The following is a 20643-nucleotide window of genomic DNA, read 5'->3' as shown; positions in this document are numbered from 1 at the left end:
CTTTCAAGGAGAGGGATAAAGGGCCTGAGCCAGAACACTTTGATGAGTGGGACCTGGAAAGAGAACTTTTCCGTATCTCCCGTTTTAATGGGCATCTGGGCTGGTTCGGGCACAAGATTTAAGAAAACAGTACAGTACTTAATAATAGAATGGTAAATTGTTTATGCTATTATGTTGTATCGATTGATTTTTTTTTTTTAACAGCAGAAGTGGGCGATGTTGATTTTTTGTTTGTTTGTTTTTAATGCTCATGAACAGTAATAACCATCCGAGCCCCTAAGTTAGGTATGACTCAAACATATGCAGGTTTTAGGACTTGTGTGTGCGGCTGTGTGGTGCACCTGCGTCCTGGCCTCTGGCACCCTTCCTGCCAATCTTGTCCCATTTCTGACCACACAGCACCAATTGCTTGGGAATAGTTCCCACATGTGTGGTGGTTTTTGAACATGGATGTGTGCCCACTCAAAAATTGAACAGAGGCCATATACAGTTTAAATCGAGCACTCCAGAGGTGAAAAAATAAAATCAGCATTAATCCACTAAACCTCAAATGCTGTGTCTTCCTTTTATCTTTTTAGAAGCCAGGGAAAACAAGTGCTATCTCTGGAATGATTCTTGAAGGTCTCATTAAGACTTCCCTGTTATATCACTTTCCAAACAAAGCAGCTAGAGTTATTTGTCATGCCTATATTTTAAGTTGGTATGTTTGTTAAAGTTCTTTGCTGTTGGGTCTTGGGGTTTTTTTTTTGTCTGTGTTTTACTTTTTTTGGTCAAGAAGGATGGAAAACACTGTAGTTAGAGTTTATATTCAAACACTGACTTGCTTTTATCCATTGAAGCTTACCTAAATCTTCAGCTTTTCTTAACCAGAGAACAAAATGGTGCAACATACACACAGACATACACAGAGTTGTAGTGTTGTCGTTTTAAGAATATGAAATATGTCACTCTAGAAGTGAAAATTCAGTAAACATTTATTTAGTGCAAGGAAAATTGCCTTCAAGAAGCTTACACTCCGGCAAGACAAAACCTATGTTGCCCTTGTGATTGAGTCTCCTGATTAAATACAGTGTCCTGTGATGTACAACCTGGTATGCGTTTAACCTTATTAACATATATGTGGTTCATTAAATACAAAAGAACTACTATTTTCATGCAGCTGTTACTGGTCAGCTTTAGTCTGTTTTCCTTGTTGACTCCAGTCTGACATTAAGAAGCTACTTAGCCTCTGTGCCTGAGTTTCCTCTTTTGTGAAATAAGGATTTTTGGACTAAAATTCTGTTATTGATTTTTTTTCCCCTCAGATTTGTTATGCTTTGTTACATACACAGATCTGACATACTTGGTGGTGGTGTTTGGTTCTGTTTTGTTTGGGGAGGGGGCACATTTTCTTGCAAAGTGGACTCTCCTATTTTCTGAATAACCTGCAATATTAGCAGAGCATCTCTTATGGGTCATCCATCAGAAGGATTCGTGACCCACCCCCCACCGCCCCGCCTCTGAAAATGCTCTGTTTTCCAAAACTGTGAGTTAATAATTGGGTATATAACCTTGCTTTGCTTTCAGGCTTTGTGAGTGTTCAGCTTTGTGTTGTTGAAGGTTCTCTATTCCACAGAGTTTATTGCTGTCACTTTTTATTTCTAGTCTCTGAGTCTTCACATTTTACCATTTGCCTCAGATAAAGGGTTTTCTCTATTTAGGGTCTCAGGTTAAGGCTTTCTGTTATAAGACTTTCTGTTTTTTAAAAGTTGCTTGTTTTGATGCAGCTAGACCTTAACTGATTAAATTGAAAATATTTCACTTGCATGTTACTTTCTAAGATGTAGCTGGTATATACACGCGCGCACACACACACACACACACACACACACACACTCACACACACACACACACACACACACATATTATGTGCCAGTTTTCTTTTGCCTGGAAAGATCTTTGAAACTATAGTGTCTCACTTGATAGTAAATGTAGCTTCTTCTGGTGTCTTCTGTAAAATTAGATCTGAGTTATTTAAGAAAATTTAACACATGCAGAGTTGTATTTAAATAATGACCTGTCTGCAGAAATGGATATTATTCTTCATTGTTTAAGTAATGTGAAAACATTGTAGGGACTCTTATCTCTGCTGGAGTTTGTAGTTTTTTTGGCTGTTTGCCCTGTAGAATGACCGTTTATGACACCAACAACTGGAGAAGTTTTCATGGATAAAAATACTGTAAATAAACCAAAATAAATTTTGCATTTTACACATCATTTGAAAATGGGCAGTGTAATTCACTCAAGTGACTAAAAGCATAACTTTTGGGTCCAGTTAAAATAAGTTTTATTTGGCATAGTCACAGTAGCAAGTTATTGAAACAGAGGAAGCACTTAAACTTTCTTTTTTTCTTTAAAAATGCTTTACAAGATTTATTACCATTTGTCACTTCTTGCATTTTACTTATTTTGCATATTTTATTCAGGAAGAGGCTTTGACCCATTTTATATAAATCTAAATTACACTTTGGGCTTCCCCATTGGCTCAGCAGTAAAGAATCCACCTGCCATGTAGAAGCTGCAGGAAACACAGATTCGATCCCTGAGTGGGGAAGATCCTCTGGAGGAGGGCATGGCAAGCCACTCCAGTATTCTTGCCTGGAGAATTCCGTGGACAGAGGAGCCTGTCGGGCAACAGTCCATGGCGTGGCAGAGTCAGACACGACAGAAGTGACTTAGTGCACACGCACGCAATTTACATTGTAAGCAATTTTCATGATGAGCAAACTGTATGGAGTAGTCTCCCATGTTAACAAAATTCTTTTAATAGCTTTTACAGAACTATTTTGGCTCAGAGGCTGAATATTATTTTATTAAAATTTGATTGTTATTTATTATTTTATGGTGCTCAAAAATAGTATGTATTGATGAATTATTTCAGGGTCTCTACCTCAGTGTCTTAATGCTAAAAAATATTCTTCAGCCATGAGCCACATTTGGACTAGAAGGAAACATAATAGCTATTATTGGTAAGAAATTTTGATGTGTGATTTTCAAATCATGAAAGAAAAAGTTGTCTAAATAGCTTTGCAAAAAAGACTGGTTCCTTCTGCATGTGATACATGGCAGAGACCTCCCTGTTTTTTTAAATGAAGCCATGAATAAAACCAGAAACACTCTGGCGACAGTTTCTCCTTCAGTGCTTGGACTGCCTTGATGTAGAGTAACTTTACCTAAAAAGCAATTTGTGTACAACAGAGCTCGATAATCCTCTCTTCATTACATATTACAACCCAGTTTTTCCTTCTCTTTAAGGTGGTTTAGATTAGAATCCAAACAAGGAAAAAGAGCCAAAAACAGGGGTGAGATAAAGGTCAATATTCAATTTATGAGGAACAATATGACAGCAAGTATGTTTGACTTATCAATGAAGGACAAAACAAGATCTCCTTTTGCAAAATTAAAAGATAAGATGAAAGGTAGAAAAAATGATGGGACCTTTTCTGATACATCTTCTGCAATCATTCCAAGTTCTCACATGCCTGATGCCCATACTGAATTTTCAAGTAGTGAAATACAGATGAAATCTAAACCAAAAAAGCCTTTCCTTTTGGGTCCTCAGCGACTCTCTTCAGCACATTCAATGTCTGATTTAACTGGGGCCCACATATGCTCGGAGAAGCTGAAGTCTGGCACCGTTGCTCAAACGCATCTTCTTGGCCGCCAGATAGATTCCTTTGGAGCAGTTCCGGAAAGTGGTAAGTGATGTATGCGTTCTTTCTGGTTGATCCTGTGTGATCTGAACTACCTTCCTAATTTTTAAAGTTTGACTTCTAAAATTAGTAACAAATTGAGGTTTCTTGCTAGCATTTCCTAAATTAGTCATCAGATATTTATTGAGTACCTACTATACTGAAAATTGGTAAGTTTAAAGACAGAGCTGGTCTGAATTCAATACTGTATTTATAGAATTAGATGAGCCTTGGTCTCTTTTCATGGCCTGGTTTTTTTTTTTTTTTTTTTTTTTTAACTGTCATTTCTCCTGTCTCAGAAGCCTGAAACATAAATGAATATTCCATTTCATCAGAATTTTCCTAAAAAAGAATCTAATTGTTCAGAAGTAAGAAAGTAAACTTAATACTACTGATGAAAAAACAGTGAGAATTTCTATAGCACTATAATGCTGAGCAGAACCTTTAGTTTTGACATTATAATTTGTTTATGTGATTGTTTCATTCTGAGCTGAGTAAGTTACTAATAGTCCAGCAATATACTAATTGTTATTAGCCTACATACTGCTGTACCTTAGCATTTTAAGATTGTTTTCCTTGCTTATTTTAAAAGGTTAATATCTTTAAATAGCTAATTGCTCTCATTCTAAAACCAGTAGTATGCACACAGGATGTGTCAAATAGTGTGATATAATGTGTCACTGATTATGTACTAACTACAAAATTGTTTGCAGGAAGTCTCAAATCTCCACACAGAAGAACATTAAGCTTTGATACTTCTAAAATGAACCAGCCTGACAGCAGTGTGGATGAAGGTGAATCGTCTTTCGGAAGACAAAATGACCTATTTACAAATGTGACTGCTTCATTACCCCAAAAATTTGCAACACTGCCAAGGAAGAAAAATCCATTTGAAGAAAGCAGTGAATCATGGGACAGCAGCGTGAATTTATTTTCAAAATCAATTGAAGTAAGAAAAGAAAACAAGAGAGAAAAAAGGGAGAAAGTCAGCCTCTTTGAAAGAGTGACTGGAAAAAAAGACAGACGATCTGATAAACTTAACAACGGGGGAGCCGATAGCCCTTGTGACTTGAAATCACCTAATGCGTTTAGTGAACATCGGCAGGACTATTTTGATTATGAGTCAACTAATCCGTTTACAACAAAATTCAGGGCTTCAAATATTATGCCATCTTCAAGGTAAGCTTAAATGTGGGGAAGTTGTGCTATTCTGGAAAATATTCTACTTGAAAGTATCAAATACCCTTTTTAAATTCCTTTCACTTTATTTGAGAAAAATGCTAATCTTGTTTTCATAATTAATTTTGGAGCCAGGCGGTGTGTACATCTTTGGAACTGAACTTTTTATCTTAGAAGGATAAAAGATTCTTAATCCCCACCGCATTATATTTCTTTCTACTTAACGCTGGCCAGAAACTCTCAGAAACTTATGGAGAACACTACGTAGCTTTTGATGAGGTGTGGTGAGAGGGAATCACCAGTGGGTGCTAATTCAAGCCAGAAATCTTAAGTGATGAGTTGGGTTTCTAGATGTTATTTTTCATTGATTGGTTGTGAACCAGTAGCAGCCTATGGACTATTCTTTAAGAAATACTGGCTTAAGTTAAGTATTAATGGTTTTTGTGAAAACGTTAGTTGCTCAATCTTGTCTAACTGTTTGTGACCCCATGGACTTGAAGTCTGTTATGTTTCTGTATCCTTGGAAGCCCGTGGTTTCTTTGTAGGTGATGACTGTCCTTATTAAGGGCTTCCCAGGGGCAAGGGTGTGGTAAAGGATGCTCCTGCCAGTGCAGGAGACTGAAGAGATGTGGGTTCAGTCCCTGGGTCTGGAAGATACCCTGGAGGAGGGCGTGGCAGCCCACTCAGAGCTTTTTTGCCTGGAAAATTCTGTGAACAGCGGAGCCTGGCAGGCTACTGCCAGTAGGGTCATGAAGAGTTGAACATGACTGAAGCGACTTAGCATGCACATACATCCTTATTAAATGGCTATTTGGAGTAATGTTTATTGGAATCCAGTGAACCTTGGGGGTACTATAAATACATCACAGAGTATCTGTAATGATGACTTATAGAAATAATCTATCATGATAAGGTTTAGACTGTCAAAATCCTTGAGTTTTCAGTTATGTTAATAGTACTTTTCTAATTCCTTAGTACAGATTGGAACTGTATGGCCTAAGTAAGATGATGCATTTTGCAGAAGTGAATGGTGGAATAGCTGATTAAGGAAACCTCAAGCAAAAAATAAGGTGGATCTATTGGAATCTTGTGCAGCTATCATGGAGGAGCATGGTAGACTGTTTGCCGTAAACCATAGTCGTTCCTGAGGCAAGAACATGTGGTGGTCAGACTCCAGTGAGAAACCTCAGTGGCTCTGTGACCTCTCTCAACTTCCACATCTCTGTCTTTGAAATAAGGAAAATGAGACGTTCTCAGTAGGATTGGGGGACGATAAATGATAAAGTACGTGGCATAAAGCCGGGCCCCAAATAGGGAACCCATAAACAGTGGTTGCTGTTACGTTTTATATAGTGCCGTGTCATATTTTGTTCAAGAATGTTGCTTTGTTTTGTCCCACTATAAACAGAAAATAGTGCTAATAATCGCCCTTTTAGGCTTGTGATCTCCTGCCTGTCTTCTGATCTCTTAAAACATGCATTTAGAGTTTTCCAGGGAAAGTTAGTATTTCTTTCGTCTTCTTTTATCAAAATAAATGGGTATTCACTGTAGCTTTGGAAAGTATTGTTCAGTTTTCTTTATCGACTATACTTCAAAGAAATATGTTTTTATCATATGGTATTAATATTTTATTGAGAAGTCCGTGGTTTTGATACGCTGTTCTCAAACATTTCAGTTTTTTATTTTGCATGCTGTACTTCCCATATTGCGTTAGAAACTACAGAGGTAGATAGAAATGCAGTTGCTTTTTTCTCCCTCAGCTGAACTTTTTTTGGACAAAGTTATTGCCAAGAACTATCTGAGATAACTTAGAGACTGGGTAATTTACATAATTTTAGAGTCAAATAAAAGTGAAAACAATGGGACATGGTAGGAAAATGATTTTTAAATTATGGCAGAATGTGGAAAAATAGGTGTCCTCAAATTTTTAATTGCCTTATACTTGCCTATTTACATGAACTTAAAAATCAATGTTTTAAAAGTGAGTGTGGCGTTTTGCTTTGTTTTGGGTTACTTCAGTATTAATGCGGTATCTATCAAAATTAGAGTTGTAATCCTAAAGGAAATCAACCCTGAATATTCATTGGAAGGACTGATGCTGAAGCTCCAATACTTTGGCCACCTGATGTGAAGAGCTGTCTCATTGGAAAAGACTCAGATGCTGGGAAAGACGGAGGGCAGGAGGAGAAGGGACAGTAGAGGTTGAGATGGTTGAATGGCATCACCGACTCAATGGACCAACTCTTGAGAAATAGTTAAGGACAGGGAAGCCTGTTACGCCGCAGTGCATGGGATTGCAAGAGTCAGACACAACTGGTGACTGAACAACAGCAAGATGATACATGTATAAAATGATTGCAAGTAGTGAAAAAACAATAGGTTTTTTTCATTTAAAAATTTTCTCTTCTTGATACTCATAAGATGCCAACTATGAAGACAAAAACGTGTAGATTCCTTCGAAGTTACTCTTTTTATGTCACAAACCATCTTTGTGGTAAATGGAAAACATTTGCCTAAAGGGGTTTGTTGTTGTTTCGTCACTAAGTCATGTCCAATTCTTTGTGACCCCATGGACACCACGTTCCTCTGTCCTCTGCTAACTCCTGTAGCTTCCTCAAATTCATGTCCTTTGGGTCAGTGATGCTATCTAATCATCTCACCCTCTGCCGCCCCCTTCTTTTGCTTCAGTCTTTCTCAGTATCAGGGTCTTTTCCAATGAGTCAGCTCTTTGCATCAGGTGGCCAAAGTATTGGAGCTTCAGCTTCAGCATCAGTCCTTCCAATGAATATTCAGGACTGATTTCCTTTAGGATGGACTGGTTTGATCTCCTTGCAGTTCAAGGGACTCTAAAGACTCTTCTCCAGCACCATAATTCAAAAGCATCAATTCTTCAGCACTCAGCCATCTTTATGGACCAGCTGTCACATTGTACATGACTACTGGAAAAATCAGTTTTGACTGTACTGACCTTTGTCAGCAAAGTGATGTCTCTTTTTAATACACTGTCTAGGTTTGTCATAGCTTCTCTTCCAAGGAGCAAGCGTCTTTTAGAGGTAAATTAATAGAAGGATTGACTATAAATAGATCTAGGAAGATAGTGCAGTTCTAATTTTTGGAAAGCAACTTTGTCTCAAGTGGAGTCAGAAAGGATATAGTTAAGATAGTTTGGTCTGTTCATATTTTTCCTTCCAGTAGCATTCCTCAGTTATATGGGACATTTTCGATTTCTTACCTTAACATCTAAACCAAATGCACTTTTGAAACTATAGACTCGCATCACTACGACACATGCTGTGAATTATTTTTTTCCCAGTAACGCTAAATAGATCTCTTTACAGAGTCTTCGGGATGCCTGTGACCGATGTCTGTGAGAAAGCCGAACAAAGTGAAGATTGAAATACATAGGTGTGGAACTGAATTTTGTTCTTTGAGTAAACTGGTTCCCTGTGATCTCAGATACGTGGGAACCATATTGTTACCCTCTGGCTGGATAATGTGTGTGATCACAACTGGAGAATTTTCCTTATGCCAAAAAAATTGTACTAAGGAACACTTTCTTGAAAGTTAGAGTTTTTATGTGTTTGTAAGTAAAGTCGAGCTGAAGAAATCAGCTGGTAATCACAAAAGTTACTGCATTTTGCTTCTGTTCTTGGAATAGATTCCATAGTCGTAGGTAAAACTGAGAGAGGAAGTGAGCTAGCTTTGTTGGGTTACTTGAACAAAGAGTAGGGCTCTTTGAAATCCCTTTCCCCGGAATTGCTAATTCTCAGTCTCTTTCCTCTTACCTACACCCACTTCTCTGAACAGAAGTAACTGTTCTTATGCTGCAGCCTGGTCTTCCCTAGGCCTGCCTTCCTGTGGGCATCCCCCTGTTCACTATTCCGACCGCTCTGCCCCTCTCAACTCCATGAACAACATGATGACAGAGCCTCCTTTTCATTCATCTTTTAACCCTTAATCTCCAGCGTAATAGTAGGTAGCAGGTATTGGAAAGCAGGTTTTGAATAAATGAATATGGTATAGCAGATGGATTTCCTAAAATACTAGTATCATCCCCTCATCCCCTTAGCCCCCTGCTTCCAGCTCAGTGTGGCCTGTGAAGGTCTTTCTGATAGGCCAGCAACAGATCCATAAATGGATATGTGTGTATGTTTATTTACAACTAAACATGATTCCACTCCAGTATTCTTGCTTGGGAAATCCCATGGACGTAGCAGCCTGGTGGGCTGCAGTCCACGGGATGCAAAAGAATCAGACAACAACAACAAGAGATGATTAGAAATCCAAATGAGTCTTAAAGGACTATTAAAATGTAATATTCATATTCTGACTGGCACATTTCTGAAGTTTGTTAAGAATTCTGTATTATAATAGTTAGGATAGATTACCAGCTGCAATAAACAACCTTAGATCTCATTGGCTTGTTCCAGTAAAAGTTTATCCCTCCTTATCGTGACACGTGAGTGCTTTGTTCCATCCTGTTTCTTGGCTCCACACGGTTGCTCGGGAACCAGGCTCCTTCCTTTGTAATACTGCTGTTTAATGTGCGTCCCCCAAGGCTGTGCAGCAGAGAAAAAGAGTGGAGGATCACGTGGATGTCTTCATGTGCCTGGCCTGGCAGTGGTGCCCATTACTTGTTCCGCTGGTGTTCCATTGGGCAGTGTTCAGTCATGGCCTAGCCTGAGTGCAGCCAGTTAAGAAACATGGCTTAGCTGCAGACCCGGAGAAGAGTACTGGGCTTGAGTGCACAGTGGTGTGTGTGTCCTGGATGCCAGCTCTAGGAAGTCTGGATAACAGTCTAACACTTGATGTGCTGTAGAAGTCCTGCTAGACGTGTATGTGAAAGTGTAGCTGGAATTCTTATCGTTTCCAGAAGAATGTTTTATCAGTTAACTATTGGTGGTGTTTGTGTTTTAAAATTGCTGCTGCTCCTGTTTTTAATTACAAGTCACAGGTGGTTTAGCAGCATCAGTATTGGCTAATGTTAGGTGATTAACCCTACAGTTAAATAATTTTTTTTTTTTTTTCAAAAAAGTGGTATTTTTACATCAGCAGTATTTAACTTTACAAAAACCAATATTCCTGAGTGTGTGTTATACCATTTTCAATAATTTGTTCATGACTAATTCTTCAACACTGGGCTGTTTTCCCTCTGGAAAGTGGAAATAGATATGTTCACCAAAGCAGATTTGCTTTTTTGTTTGTTTGTTTAAAGGAGAGAGTCACAGCTAGACTGTTCTCTTAGGTGGGGACAGGTGACCAAGTTCTGGAAAAGAAGAATGGTCTGTCCTCCATATCCCTGGGTTTGCATCCATGGAATCGAGCAATCTCGGGTCAAAAATATTTGGGGGAAAAAATTCTAGAAAGTTCCAGAAAGTAAAACTTGAACTTGCTGCTTGCTGGCAGCCATTTACACAGTATTTACAGCTATTCACATAGCACTTAACATTGTGTTGAGTGTTATAAGTAATCTAGAGATCATTTAAACTATACAGGAAGGATGTGTGTAGGTTACATGCAAATACTAGGCATTTTTATATAAGAGGCTTGAACATCTAGAGAGTGGAGTAGTCTGGAGTCTTAGAACCAATACCCTACAGATACCAGGGGGTGATTGTACACCAGTTTTAGGGCTAGTGCATGAAAACCTCCTATACAGCCCTCCATATTCCTTGCTTCCACCATACCCTGGACAGAAGGTTGGCAGACTAGGCTTGTGAGCTAAATCTGGCTTGCTGCCTGTTTTTTGGAAATAAGGTCTTATTGGACTGCAACTTGCCCATTTGTTTATGGATGCTTTTGTGCTGTAATAGTAGAGTTGAGTAGTTATGACAGAAACTGTATGACCCACAAAGTCAAAAATATTTATTACTTGACCCTTTACACAGATAATCTGCTGAACCTGTACTAACTAGATGGAGGTCTGTGGAGAGCCATAGATAGGGTCCCTGAATGCATGTGGAAGGCCACTTCATAAACAACAACAACTACTGAACCTTGTTGTGAATAATAAATTTTCAGAATATTAAATTACTGTGATGTTTGCATTTATGTATTATAGCATGTAGCATCATTATTTAGAATTTAGGTCATAATGCTGCTTCTGTTTACTACTACTACTACTACTAAGTCGCTTCAGTCGTGTCCGGCTCTGTGCGACCCCATAGACGGCAGCCCACCAGGCTCCCCCGTCCCTGGGATTCTCCAGGCAAGAACACTGGAGTGGGTTGCCATTTCCATCTCCACTCGTTCTGTTTAAGGAAGCCTAATTCAAAACACTTTCAACGTCACTGGTTTGCAACACCAGATCCAAACTTCTGTTTCTGATAGTCAAGGATTACTGTGTTTTAGGCTTTTCTTAACTATTGAGCTTTTCTTTTACTGTACTTCACCTTTCTGTTCCAGGTGGGTTCATTTCCTTATTGCACCTCTCTACCCTGAGGTCTCTAAGCCTGCCAGTTCCGTTCCTTGGCTCAGCTGTGGAATGCACTCTTCACTCGTCTCTGAGTGTCCTCAGACTATCCTTGATGTTGAAAACTGTTTAATCCTATCTTGACTGATAACATAGTGTTCCCTTCTGTGGAATTCTGATATAGAATGTAATTGCCGAACACTGTTTATTCTGTCTCGGTTTTAGTTTTCCCGACTAACCTGTGTAAACTACTGAACAGTTGTGCTGTATCTTCTTTTGGGGGTGCCTGCAGCACCCAGGGGCTTTCCAGATGGCTCAGTGGTCAAGAATCCGCCTGCCAGTGCAGGAGAGGCAGGTTAGATCCCTGGATCGGGAAGATGCCCTGGAGAAGGAAATGGTAACCCACTCCAGTATTCTTGCCTGTCAAACCCCAGGGACGGAGAAGCCCGTGGGCAACAGTCCGTGGGGTCACAGAGAGTCAGACACGACTGAGCACATTCGCGCAGCACCGAGATCACTGCTCGTCCTCAGTGCTGACTGTCAGGAGCACCTGGGGTTTTTTTGTTTTGTTCTGCTTAAATCTTAGTTGAGTCCTACTGCAAGGCTAAATTAGAATCTTCAGTGGGTAAGCCCAGAAATAAAAGTCAGTGTTAGAAAAAAAGACTTCCTGCTGATTCTCAGGCTTAAAAATTGTTGATCTGAATTACATCGTCTATTTCATAAAAGTTCAGTAAATACATATGAACAGGAATCAGGAGTTGTGCTGGTAAACTCATAGTTGAAGAGACAGTTTAGTCATGTTAGCTTTGTCTGCAGGGCCCTAAGTAAGTAGAGGGATCAGTGAGGAGATCAGCTTGACTGAAACAGGGATGTGGAGAGGAGTATATATTTGGTTGAATGGCTAAGAAACAACTAATTGTAGTAGGCATTGAAGAGCAAGCAGAAAGGTCTGACTGTTGAGTATTTATGGCATCTGTGGATGGATTGATTTTTAGGATTCAGGTGACACCTAGGCATCAGTTGTGATGAACAACATTTAAAAAACATGCTTGTGTTTGTACACTACCTGTAAGAAATTGAAGAGAACCTCGATTTGTGATGTGTATTCTTCTGAGGTTCCAGTTAAGGACTGAAGAATTCCTCCTGGTTAAGGGAAGTCATTCATACAAGGAAAAAATTTGTAGTGTATGTCTTATTCTGAAATTAAAAATATATATAGTCAAGAACATAAGCCTACTCTGTAGGATGAGCTAGTGCTGTTTGAGGTTAGAGGCAGCTCGTTGACGAGCAAGACCTTATGGGAGATATTTTTACCAGAGAATTTTGTTTTGGGAATATCCTCTTTAAGACCTGCACAAAGAACCTGCTTTCCCTTCATTATTTTCTGCCTTACTGTAGTTGTGAAAACCATGTAAACAGACTCTTAGTTGTGCTATGACAACTTAATGGTGTATTGTATAATACCATTCCTAGTATCCTTGTGTGTGTGCCTGTGTTTGCCTTTGCAGTATTTGCTGTGGAAGAATCTGTCCACTTCTTAGCTCTGAGCTTAAGCCAGTTATTTTTTAGGGCAGTGCATAATGTCTGAGATCAAGATCTCATATTTATCATACGAACTTTACAATTTTGCATAATAGTATCAGTTCAGTTCAGTCTCTCAGTTGTGTCCAGCTCTTTACGACCCCATGGACTGCAGCACGCCAGGCCTCCTTGTCCATCACCGACTCCTGGAGTTTACTCAAATTTATGTCCATTGAGTCGATGATGCCATCCACCCATCTCATCCTCTGTTGTCCCCTTCCCCTTCAGTCTTTCCCAGCATCAGGGTCTTTTCCAGTATCTTTGATGATTATAACACGCCTTTCTTAGAAGCTGCAAAAAAAAAAAAAAAAGTTACCTAGAGTACATATTTAAATATGTTTCTAATTTTCACAGCAAAAATCACCACAGGCTTTTGAGCATGTAATGATTATTATGAAGTTGTATAATATGCCCATTAAAAAATAGACTTATGTATTTATTTTTCAAAGTTATAGTAAACAAATCATTGTAAAGAAAAGACCTTATTCATAGTTTTAAAGCCATCATTTTTATAATTTTCCTTACATTTTTTTTCCTATTTAAATTTAAAGCACAGTCTTTGGTTTAATAAACCTCACCCCACATAAGGTTTATTTTAATAGCAGTGTTTACTCTTTGTCCATATTTGTCTAATGTTAAAGATAATCTGCCTGTTATTCATGGCAGCCTATAAATCTTTTTTACACAGCTGACAATTTGTAGCTTCATTTATGAGACAGAAAACAAAAACTTTTGAGATGATTTTTAGAGCCATTAATCCATTAGTGCCCAGGGATTTACAGAATGTAACTAATGAAGGGATGACTGGGAGCCTGAAATATGTGATGTGATTAGTTCCCTTAACACTAACTAGAACTTTTATGCTTAACTCCCCAGATACGACTTGAAACTTTTTTACCCTTTGTCATCCTAATACTCATTATAATAGCTCTCATTAATTGGTACATCTCCCAATGGGTTAATTTGAAGATACCAACCATGCTATCCTTTTGCTAACTTACTAATGCAAATTGATATTTATAGACTTCAAAATTGAAAACAAAAAAAGCCCTGACAGAAAAGGACAAACTTTGCTAAGTTATTATTATTTTGAGCTGAGAGATTGAGATACACAGAGAATCTGTTGAGAAAAGAAAACAAGCCAAAAAAAAAAAAAAAAAAATCCATAAAAACTACTGTAGGCTAATAAACTGATGTGAAAATTTCTCAATTTACAGCACTTGACAGGTGCTAAAAGAAAAGCATCTTTAATTTTAATGTGTTGTTAGGACCTCTTTAGAGAGACTGTACAAGTTATTAACAAGGTCCTCTGAGACAGGAGACGGGTAATTAACAAGACCTATGGAGATATAGTTTAGGTAATTAACGAGCTCTTAGGCACTGGACACAGGATAACACATAGCGAGTCCAGTAGTTAAAGAGAACAGGTTGTTATGATATGATCAAATACAAGATGTAGAATGTAAGTCTTGAAGTTTCTGATAGGAAAATATTAAGATTATATTCTAGTGACCTTAATGCACTAATTTTTATAAATCAATATGTAAATTTTTTGCTTTAAGATAGAATTTGAGATAATTATTTCTTTGTAAAATCAACAAGCAAGGAAGCTTGTTACATATAGATTAATAATTTCATTAATTGCCGTTAATGAGCTTTGAGAACAATACGTTGGAAGGACATAACTTCTATGATTCGTACTTTGCGCTGTGTAGTCGCTTATTCGTGTCCGGCTTTTTGCGATCCCATGGACTGTAGCCCCCCAGGCTCTAAATTTAGACTATATTCTGTTTATTTTTCACCTAAGGGCTGTTGACTAAAACTGCCTGTTCCAAATGGGCAGTCCACTTTCTTTGACCACTTTGAAGCAGTCAGGATCTAGGGCAGAGAGGACTGTCCTTCATCAGGTTAGTTTTTACGTAATACGCAAGGGTCCATCCCATCATGCTCTTAGGGTACCTTTAAGTCTGAGATTAGATGGTCTCAATTTCAGATACTTGGTCTAATTATTTCCTATGTAAATTTGAAATTGTTGGGGTATGAGCTGAGATCTGGTTCAGAAAACCCCCAGTCTATAAGCCTGAAACATTATTGAAACATGCTATACTCTAAAGATGAAGAATATGAAGAAAGCCCTTGCAGGTCTTCTGATTCATTCCATTGCTTCCTCTGTGTTGTCTGCTCAAGTCCATCAGGATGACTTTTTCCGAATTTCAGATCTCATAATCAAACGATGTTTTCAATTTTCATTATATTTGGATGAATAAGCTAGAACTATGTCTTGTCCTGGGATATGGGAGGAGCCTGGTGGGCTACAGTCCGTGGGGTTGGCAAAGAGTCGGACATGACTGAGCAACTACACTTTCACTTTCATATTTGCTGTATATAAGGATAGCAGAGGTTATTAAGATACAAATCCTGCTCTAAGAGCTCATCAAAACAGGCACATAAAAATTAGGTCTAAATTCCATGCTAAGGACTGGACATTGTATCAGCATTGGGGTGCTATGAAAGATTTTTAAATTGGGTTGTGATACCATCAGAGTAATATCTTCGATATTCTGTAGCATGGGGATTTCCTGGGGCCAGGAATGGCAGCAGGGAGGAGGCCTTGGAGCAAGAGAACAAGTTAGGAAGTTACCATGATTGTTGAGGTGAGAGTTTGATAAAGGTCACTTGGCAGTGAAGATGGAAAGAAGGGGACATCTCTGAGATACATTTCTGGACTAACATAGATGGGATTTGACCATTCTGCCTGTGTGTGTGTGTGTGTGTGTGTGTGGGTGTAGGGGAGGAATGTTGGGGAACTGGAACTGGTAAAGGAGAAAGGACCAGGAGGATCATTTCAGTGATGTGTCTTTAACCAATGTCTTAAATTTGATGAGTCACAGTACTGTAAAACCTGTATGGTAGCAATGTCAGATCTTTAGTCTTTGAATCAAACTTGGCATTGCAGTCTTGATGAAGAGGTTTGAATTTTTTGTGTTTTTAATGTGATGCTGTTTATTTTAGAATTTTGTTTTTAGAGAATAGGAATTACATATTTTGAGTTATTGGAGACAAGGAAGTTAGCATCAACCTAATAACAGTTCATGAGAGTTTGTTTTTGAAACCTGGAAAATACTTTGGCTTCTTTGAACTCAGGAATGCACATTTCTATAACTGCTTATGGACTCGATGCATTTGAAGTCTGTTCACCTTAACACTGTTATTACTACATGCATTTCTCTCCAGTGGCTTTGGCTTTACCAGTCTTGCCCCCTTGGGATCCCTTTGCCAGTTTCTCACTAAGAGAACAACTTTTCTTTCTTTTATGCTTTTCCCTTCTTTGGGCACCACTTTTGTAGGCCTCCTGCTTCGATGTTTAGAGCATTTCTTTTTGGACTACTGTGTCCACATCACCTGTGGTTACCCTTCATAATAATAAAGCTTTAATTTTTTAAATACAGGTGCTGTTTCTATATATTTAACATGTGGTGGTAGTGTTACCTGTGGCCAGAGTGTTTTAAATAGCTGCTGGTGATAGAAATTAATTAATTTGATTTGGAATTGATAGAAAGCAATTAATTTGATTTGGAAATCATCTTCTTTATATGCATTTAGCTAATTTCTAAGAATATTAGGATTCAGACATTTGACATTTGTCTCCTTGAACTTACATTTTAAAGATAAATTATTTATCTTTGATTGGATATGCTAAATACAGTTCAGTATTATGTAACAGAGGCTTCCCAGGTGGCTGAGTGGAAAAGAATCTGCCTGACAGTGCAGGAGATGCAGGCGATGCGGGTTCGATCCTGGGTGAGGAAGATCCCCTGGAGGAGGAAATGGCAGCCAGCTGCAGTATTCTTGCCTGGACAATTGCAAGTCCATGAGATCGCAGAGAGTCCAGCATGACTTAGTGGACTGAGTGTGCACACACACATCATATAACAGATAATAATTATAATGTAAAGGTATACAAATCAATATTAATATTAAAGTACAGTGTTATGTAACTACTTTAAATATACAGCAAATAAAAATGTTTTATGTATTTTATATATTTATTTTAAGCTTAGATATCTTTCTGACAAAAACGCTAATACTACTTAATAGCAATTACATGGGTCAGTTTACCCAGAATAAAACTTAATGCAAATTGCCAATTTTTAAAGGTCATTTCAAACTCATTTGTAAAACTCTACGGGGGCTGGAGGTGGATAAGTGAAGAAGAGATTCGTAGGTTACAAGTAGCCTCCTAAGCTAGGGAGAGGGACGTGTAAGCCCTGACCAGTAATCCAGGCCGAGTGAACTGTGTTGAATATGGTTTGTTGTGAGAAGGGAGAGGAAGAGCTTGCTAGAGATTCACAAATGCTTCTTCAAGGAAGAGGCCTTTGAACTTTTGTTCTTGACCATTGAACGAGATTTTTCACCTCGGGGAATGAGTAGACAGAGTAGTTTTTAGTACATAGCAAGGAAGCTTATTTTAAAAATTACGAGATGCGTTTTGAAAGAATGTTTGATAACAGTGACCATATACTGTTTTATCTTTAATTGTCTGCTAACTACTCAGTAATTTTACCATTGCTTTTCCAGTTGGAGTCGTAGTCTCAGTCTGTCATTCCCGGCCTGGTAGGTTCCTGAGGAAGTGTGTTTGCTCCTTTAGGCTTCCAGGAGCCAATTAGTGAGTGCCCTGCAGCAGCTCTGCGTTAAGGATAACAGCCTCTTTGTTATGGAGACTGGTGTGGGAATGGGGTATTCAGGTTAATCACATGTTTTGTTTACTTGAAGTGTACAGTATATTGTTTCATGTAGATTTTTTCACTTTCAAAGAAATTAAATTCCCCAAATAAATTAAAAGTGGAGATCATACCAGATATAACTTCATGTTTGATTCAGAAGATATATTTGATTAACTACTTCTACCAGAGGACTTTTCAGTGTTATGTAAAAGTATAAATATAGTCATAGTAGAATATCCTAAAGCGAGTATAGGATAGGTATCAAGAAGTCAGGTTTAGGACTCGGGTCTGGATTTGAGTCTGTTGAATAGTGTCTGACCGTACTTAGCCTTTCTAAGCCTCATTGTAAAATGGGATAACAGCCTTGGTGGTGTGGAAGAAATTACATGATGTAAGGCACCATAAAGTGCTAAAGGTAGGTTTGCCACATGGTGAAGCTGGAAATGGTAGCTCTTGCTATGGTCTTACTACAAAGCATCTATAGAATCAGTAATAATTGCTCTAAATAAGTTAAATTATTTACAAGTAACTATATTCTCAGCTTTAAAAATCATAAATCATAAATAAAAAAACTTAGGAGCTCATGTTTTTCACTGACTGATAAAGAACATACATTTGGTAAAAAGAAATAGACGTAAAAATTCTTTGCAGTGTGTATGTTCAGTAATAATCTTTGATGAAATAAACTGTATACCACATTGAAATTAAGTAAAAGTATTCCCTACTTAAGTAGAAAACTTATGACTTTGAAGGCAGTGTATAATCCTGTATTCAGAAATTATTACATAACACTAATAACAGTGCAGGGTAAATATCTAAGCTGTGGCTTTACCTTAAAGCTTGACGAGTTTTTCTAAACTCACATGACTGAGTTCAAATTAAATTGTTCAAAGCTATCACAGTAAGAAGGATAACTGCTGCTTATGTAAAACTCCTCAAAGTTTGAGTCTGCTTTGGGAAAAGGGTCTCTGCCTTAGGAAATTCACACAGGTAGTAGGGTATCCCTTCTAACCAAATAAGTGGGTACTTGTCTTACAAATGTTATTTCCTTTTAAAAGTTCTTGTTTGGAAGAAGAGGCTAGAAAGTGTGTTTTTACATGGAACAATAATTTTTTTTTTCTGGCAAAATTGCACAATGTTAGAATCCTAGAAAGCCACCTCTTAACTTGCCAAGACTCCTTAAGGCTGGGCTTTTCAGCCTAAGGTGTAGCATAGCCAGAAATCTCCCAGTTACCCTAGCAGCTCTGCTTCCAAGGAGGATGCATACACCGAGCCTGGGGTTTGTGTCACCCTGTGGAGGGGCCTCAGGAAGTCTGGTGGCCTCGCGTACCTCATCATGAAAGCTCTGCAGAGATGATGGTTTAAGGAAGCAGGTGCTTTCTGGCCACAACCTCTTGCAGGATGTTCTTGAACTTTGGAGGCCGTCTTTTCAGAACTTGGGCTTCCTGGTGGCTTAGACGGTCAAGAATCTGCCTGTAATGCAGGAGACCCCAGGTTTGATCCCTGGAGAAGGAAATGGCAACCCACTCTTGCCTAAGTGATCCCATAGACAGAGGATCCTGGTGGGCTACAGTCCATAGAGTTGAAGAGTCAGATGCAACTGAGCAGCTAATACTTTCACTTTGTTTTTGGCTTTGTCCTAGGTGCACAGCCAGCTTGTGGTACTTTTGGCCAGGGGCACTGTGGGCCAACTTGCTTTTGTCCCCTCCTTCATGGAAAAGTTACCTTTGCCTAGATTGTCCTCAGCCTGTCAGAGGGTAAGGCTGATCAAGGCTGGGTTGGTCTTGATCACAGAGAGAGCCTGTGCTGGGTCTGGCCCTGTGAAGGGCCCTGGTGCCTTGTTCCATCACTCCTGCCCAGTTTCACTATTGGGCTTCCAGAGTAAACAGAACTTGCTTCCTACCCGTTCCCCATACCCTCAAAGAAACTCCAGTGAATATATGACCGGACAGTGGGCCACAGTCTATTCAGAGCAACAGGATAATCACAACACAACTTCCCAGAATGACAAGGTTCCTAAAAACTTAAGGAGAAAAGATTTTTTTGTATTAAGACAAACATGATTATGGTATGGAATAAAATGTAAAAATCTACCTGAATTTTTAAGTTAAATTTGAGATGTCAAGGCAATTCTATGTTTGTTGTCAGATTTATTCTCATGCATCAGGCAGAGTACTAACGAGAAGAAAGTTTGAGAAGCTTAGTTTTAAAGAAATGGCAAACTCTCGGAATTCATAGGGCTTGTGTTTGGAAATTTGTAAATTGATTGACTATTTTTTTATTTTGTTTTCTGCTATTCAGTTTAACTACATTTTATTTATAACTAATTCTTTTTTCACCAGGAAAAAACAGTAAGTTAAACTTGATCAAACGTAATATTCTTGATGAAACATACCTTACTTTCACGGATATCCTTCAGTCCTCAATGTTTTAGAACTTCGTCAGTAACATAGTGATTACCATATCACGATAGAGAAGCAGCTAGGTCTGAGGTTGCTGTCCATGATCTGTGGTGTCACTGACCACAATTTCTTAATTATCTTGCCTATGAGATTTCATAAAAGATACCCTGTGAGAATAATAATAAGTAAATTACTGTTAATCCCCACGGACATTTATGTGCTAGGTTCTGTTTTGCCATCCAGGTATCAGTGTGCATGCCCAGTCCCGGGAGAGACACTGGAGTATGTTCATCTCTAGTAACATTAATTTGATTTGGTACTCACTTCCCCCAACTCCCCCTTCAAAAGCAAGGAAAAAAGCAGTATTGAGTTGCACCTTGACTCTTAAGCCCTGTTTGCATGTGTAATAGACATAATTGAAATGTGCCAAAGGTTTTGTTTTTTAGTGGAACCTCTCTACCAGCACTTCATTTGTAAAGGCTTTTATAAAAGGAATTGTTAACATTTCTTTGAACTCCTTTAACATTGAACCTCTGTAAATTGTTTTCAGGATTTACCAGAGAATTTTTAATTTAATCTGTATTGGGATCAAATACCCAAAGCGGTAGACCTGG

At 38.5% G+C, this 20643-nt stretch overlaps 1 protein-coding gene across 5 annotated transcripts in view; it reads left to right on the top strand.

Moving 5' to 3' along the window:
• Positions 1-20643, top strand: part of RAB11FIP2 (RAB11 family interacting protein 2) — a 43645-nt gene that overhangs the window by 3500 nt on the left and 19502 nt on the right. For 3 of the 5 annotated variants that reach the window (XM_042238914.2, XM_027960509.3, XM_027960510.3), the window contains exons 2-4: positions 9-152; positions 3295-3737; positions 4445-4910. In XM_042238914.2, the coding sequence (XP_042094848.1) occupies positions 9-152; positions 3295-3737; positions 4445-4910 (1053 nt within the window). Of the gene's footprint in view, positions 1-8; positions 153-3294; positions 3738-4444; positions 4911-5885; positions 20377-20643 lie in introns of those variants that run through there. The other 2 variants (XM_042238915.2, XM_004020222.6) reach the window with 2 other exon arrangements.

The sequence above is a fragment of the Ovis aries genome, chromosome 22, assembly GCF_016772045.2.
Source record: "Ovis aries strain OAR_USU_Benz2616 breed Rambouillet chromosome 22, ARS-UI_Ramb_v3.0, whole genome shotgun sequence".
Lineage (NCBI taxonomy): Eukaryota > Metazoa > Chordata > Mammalia > Artiodactyla > Bovidae > Ovis > Ovis aries.
This window is presented reverse-complemented; position numbering and strand designations above follow the sequence as displayed.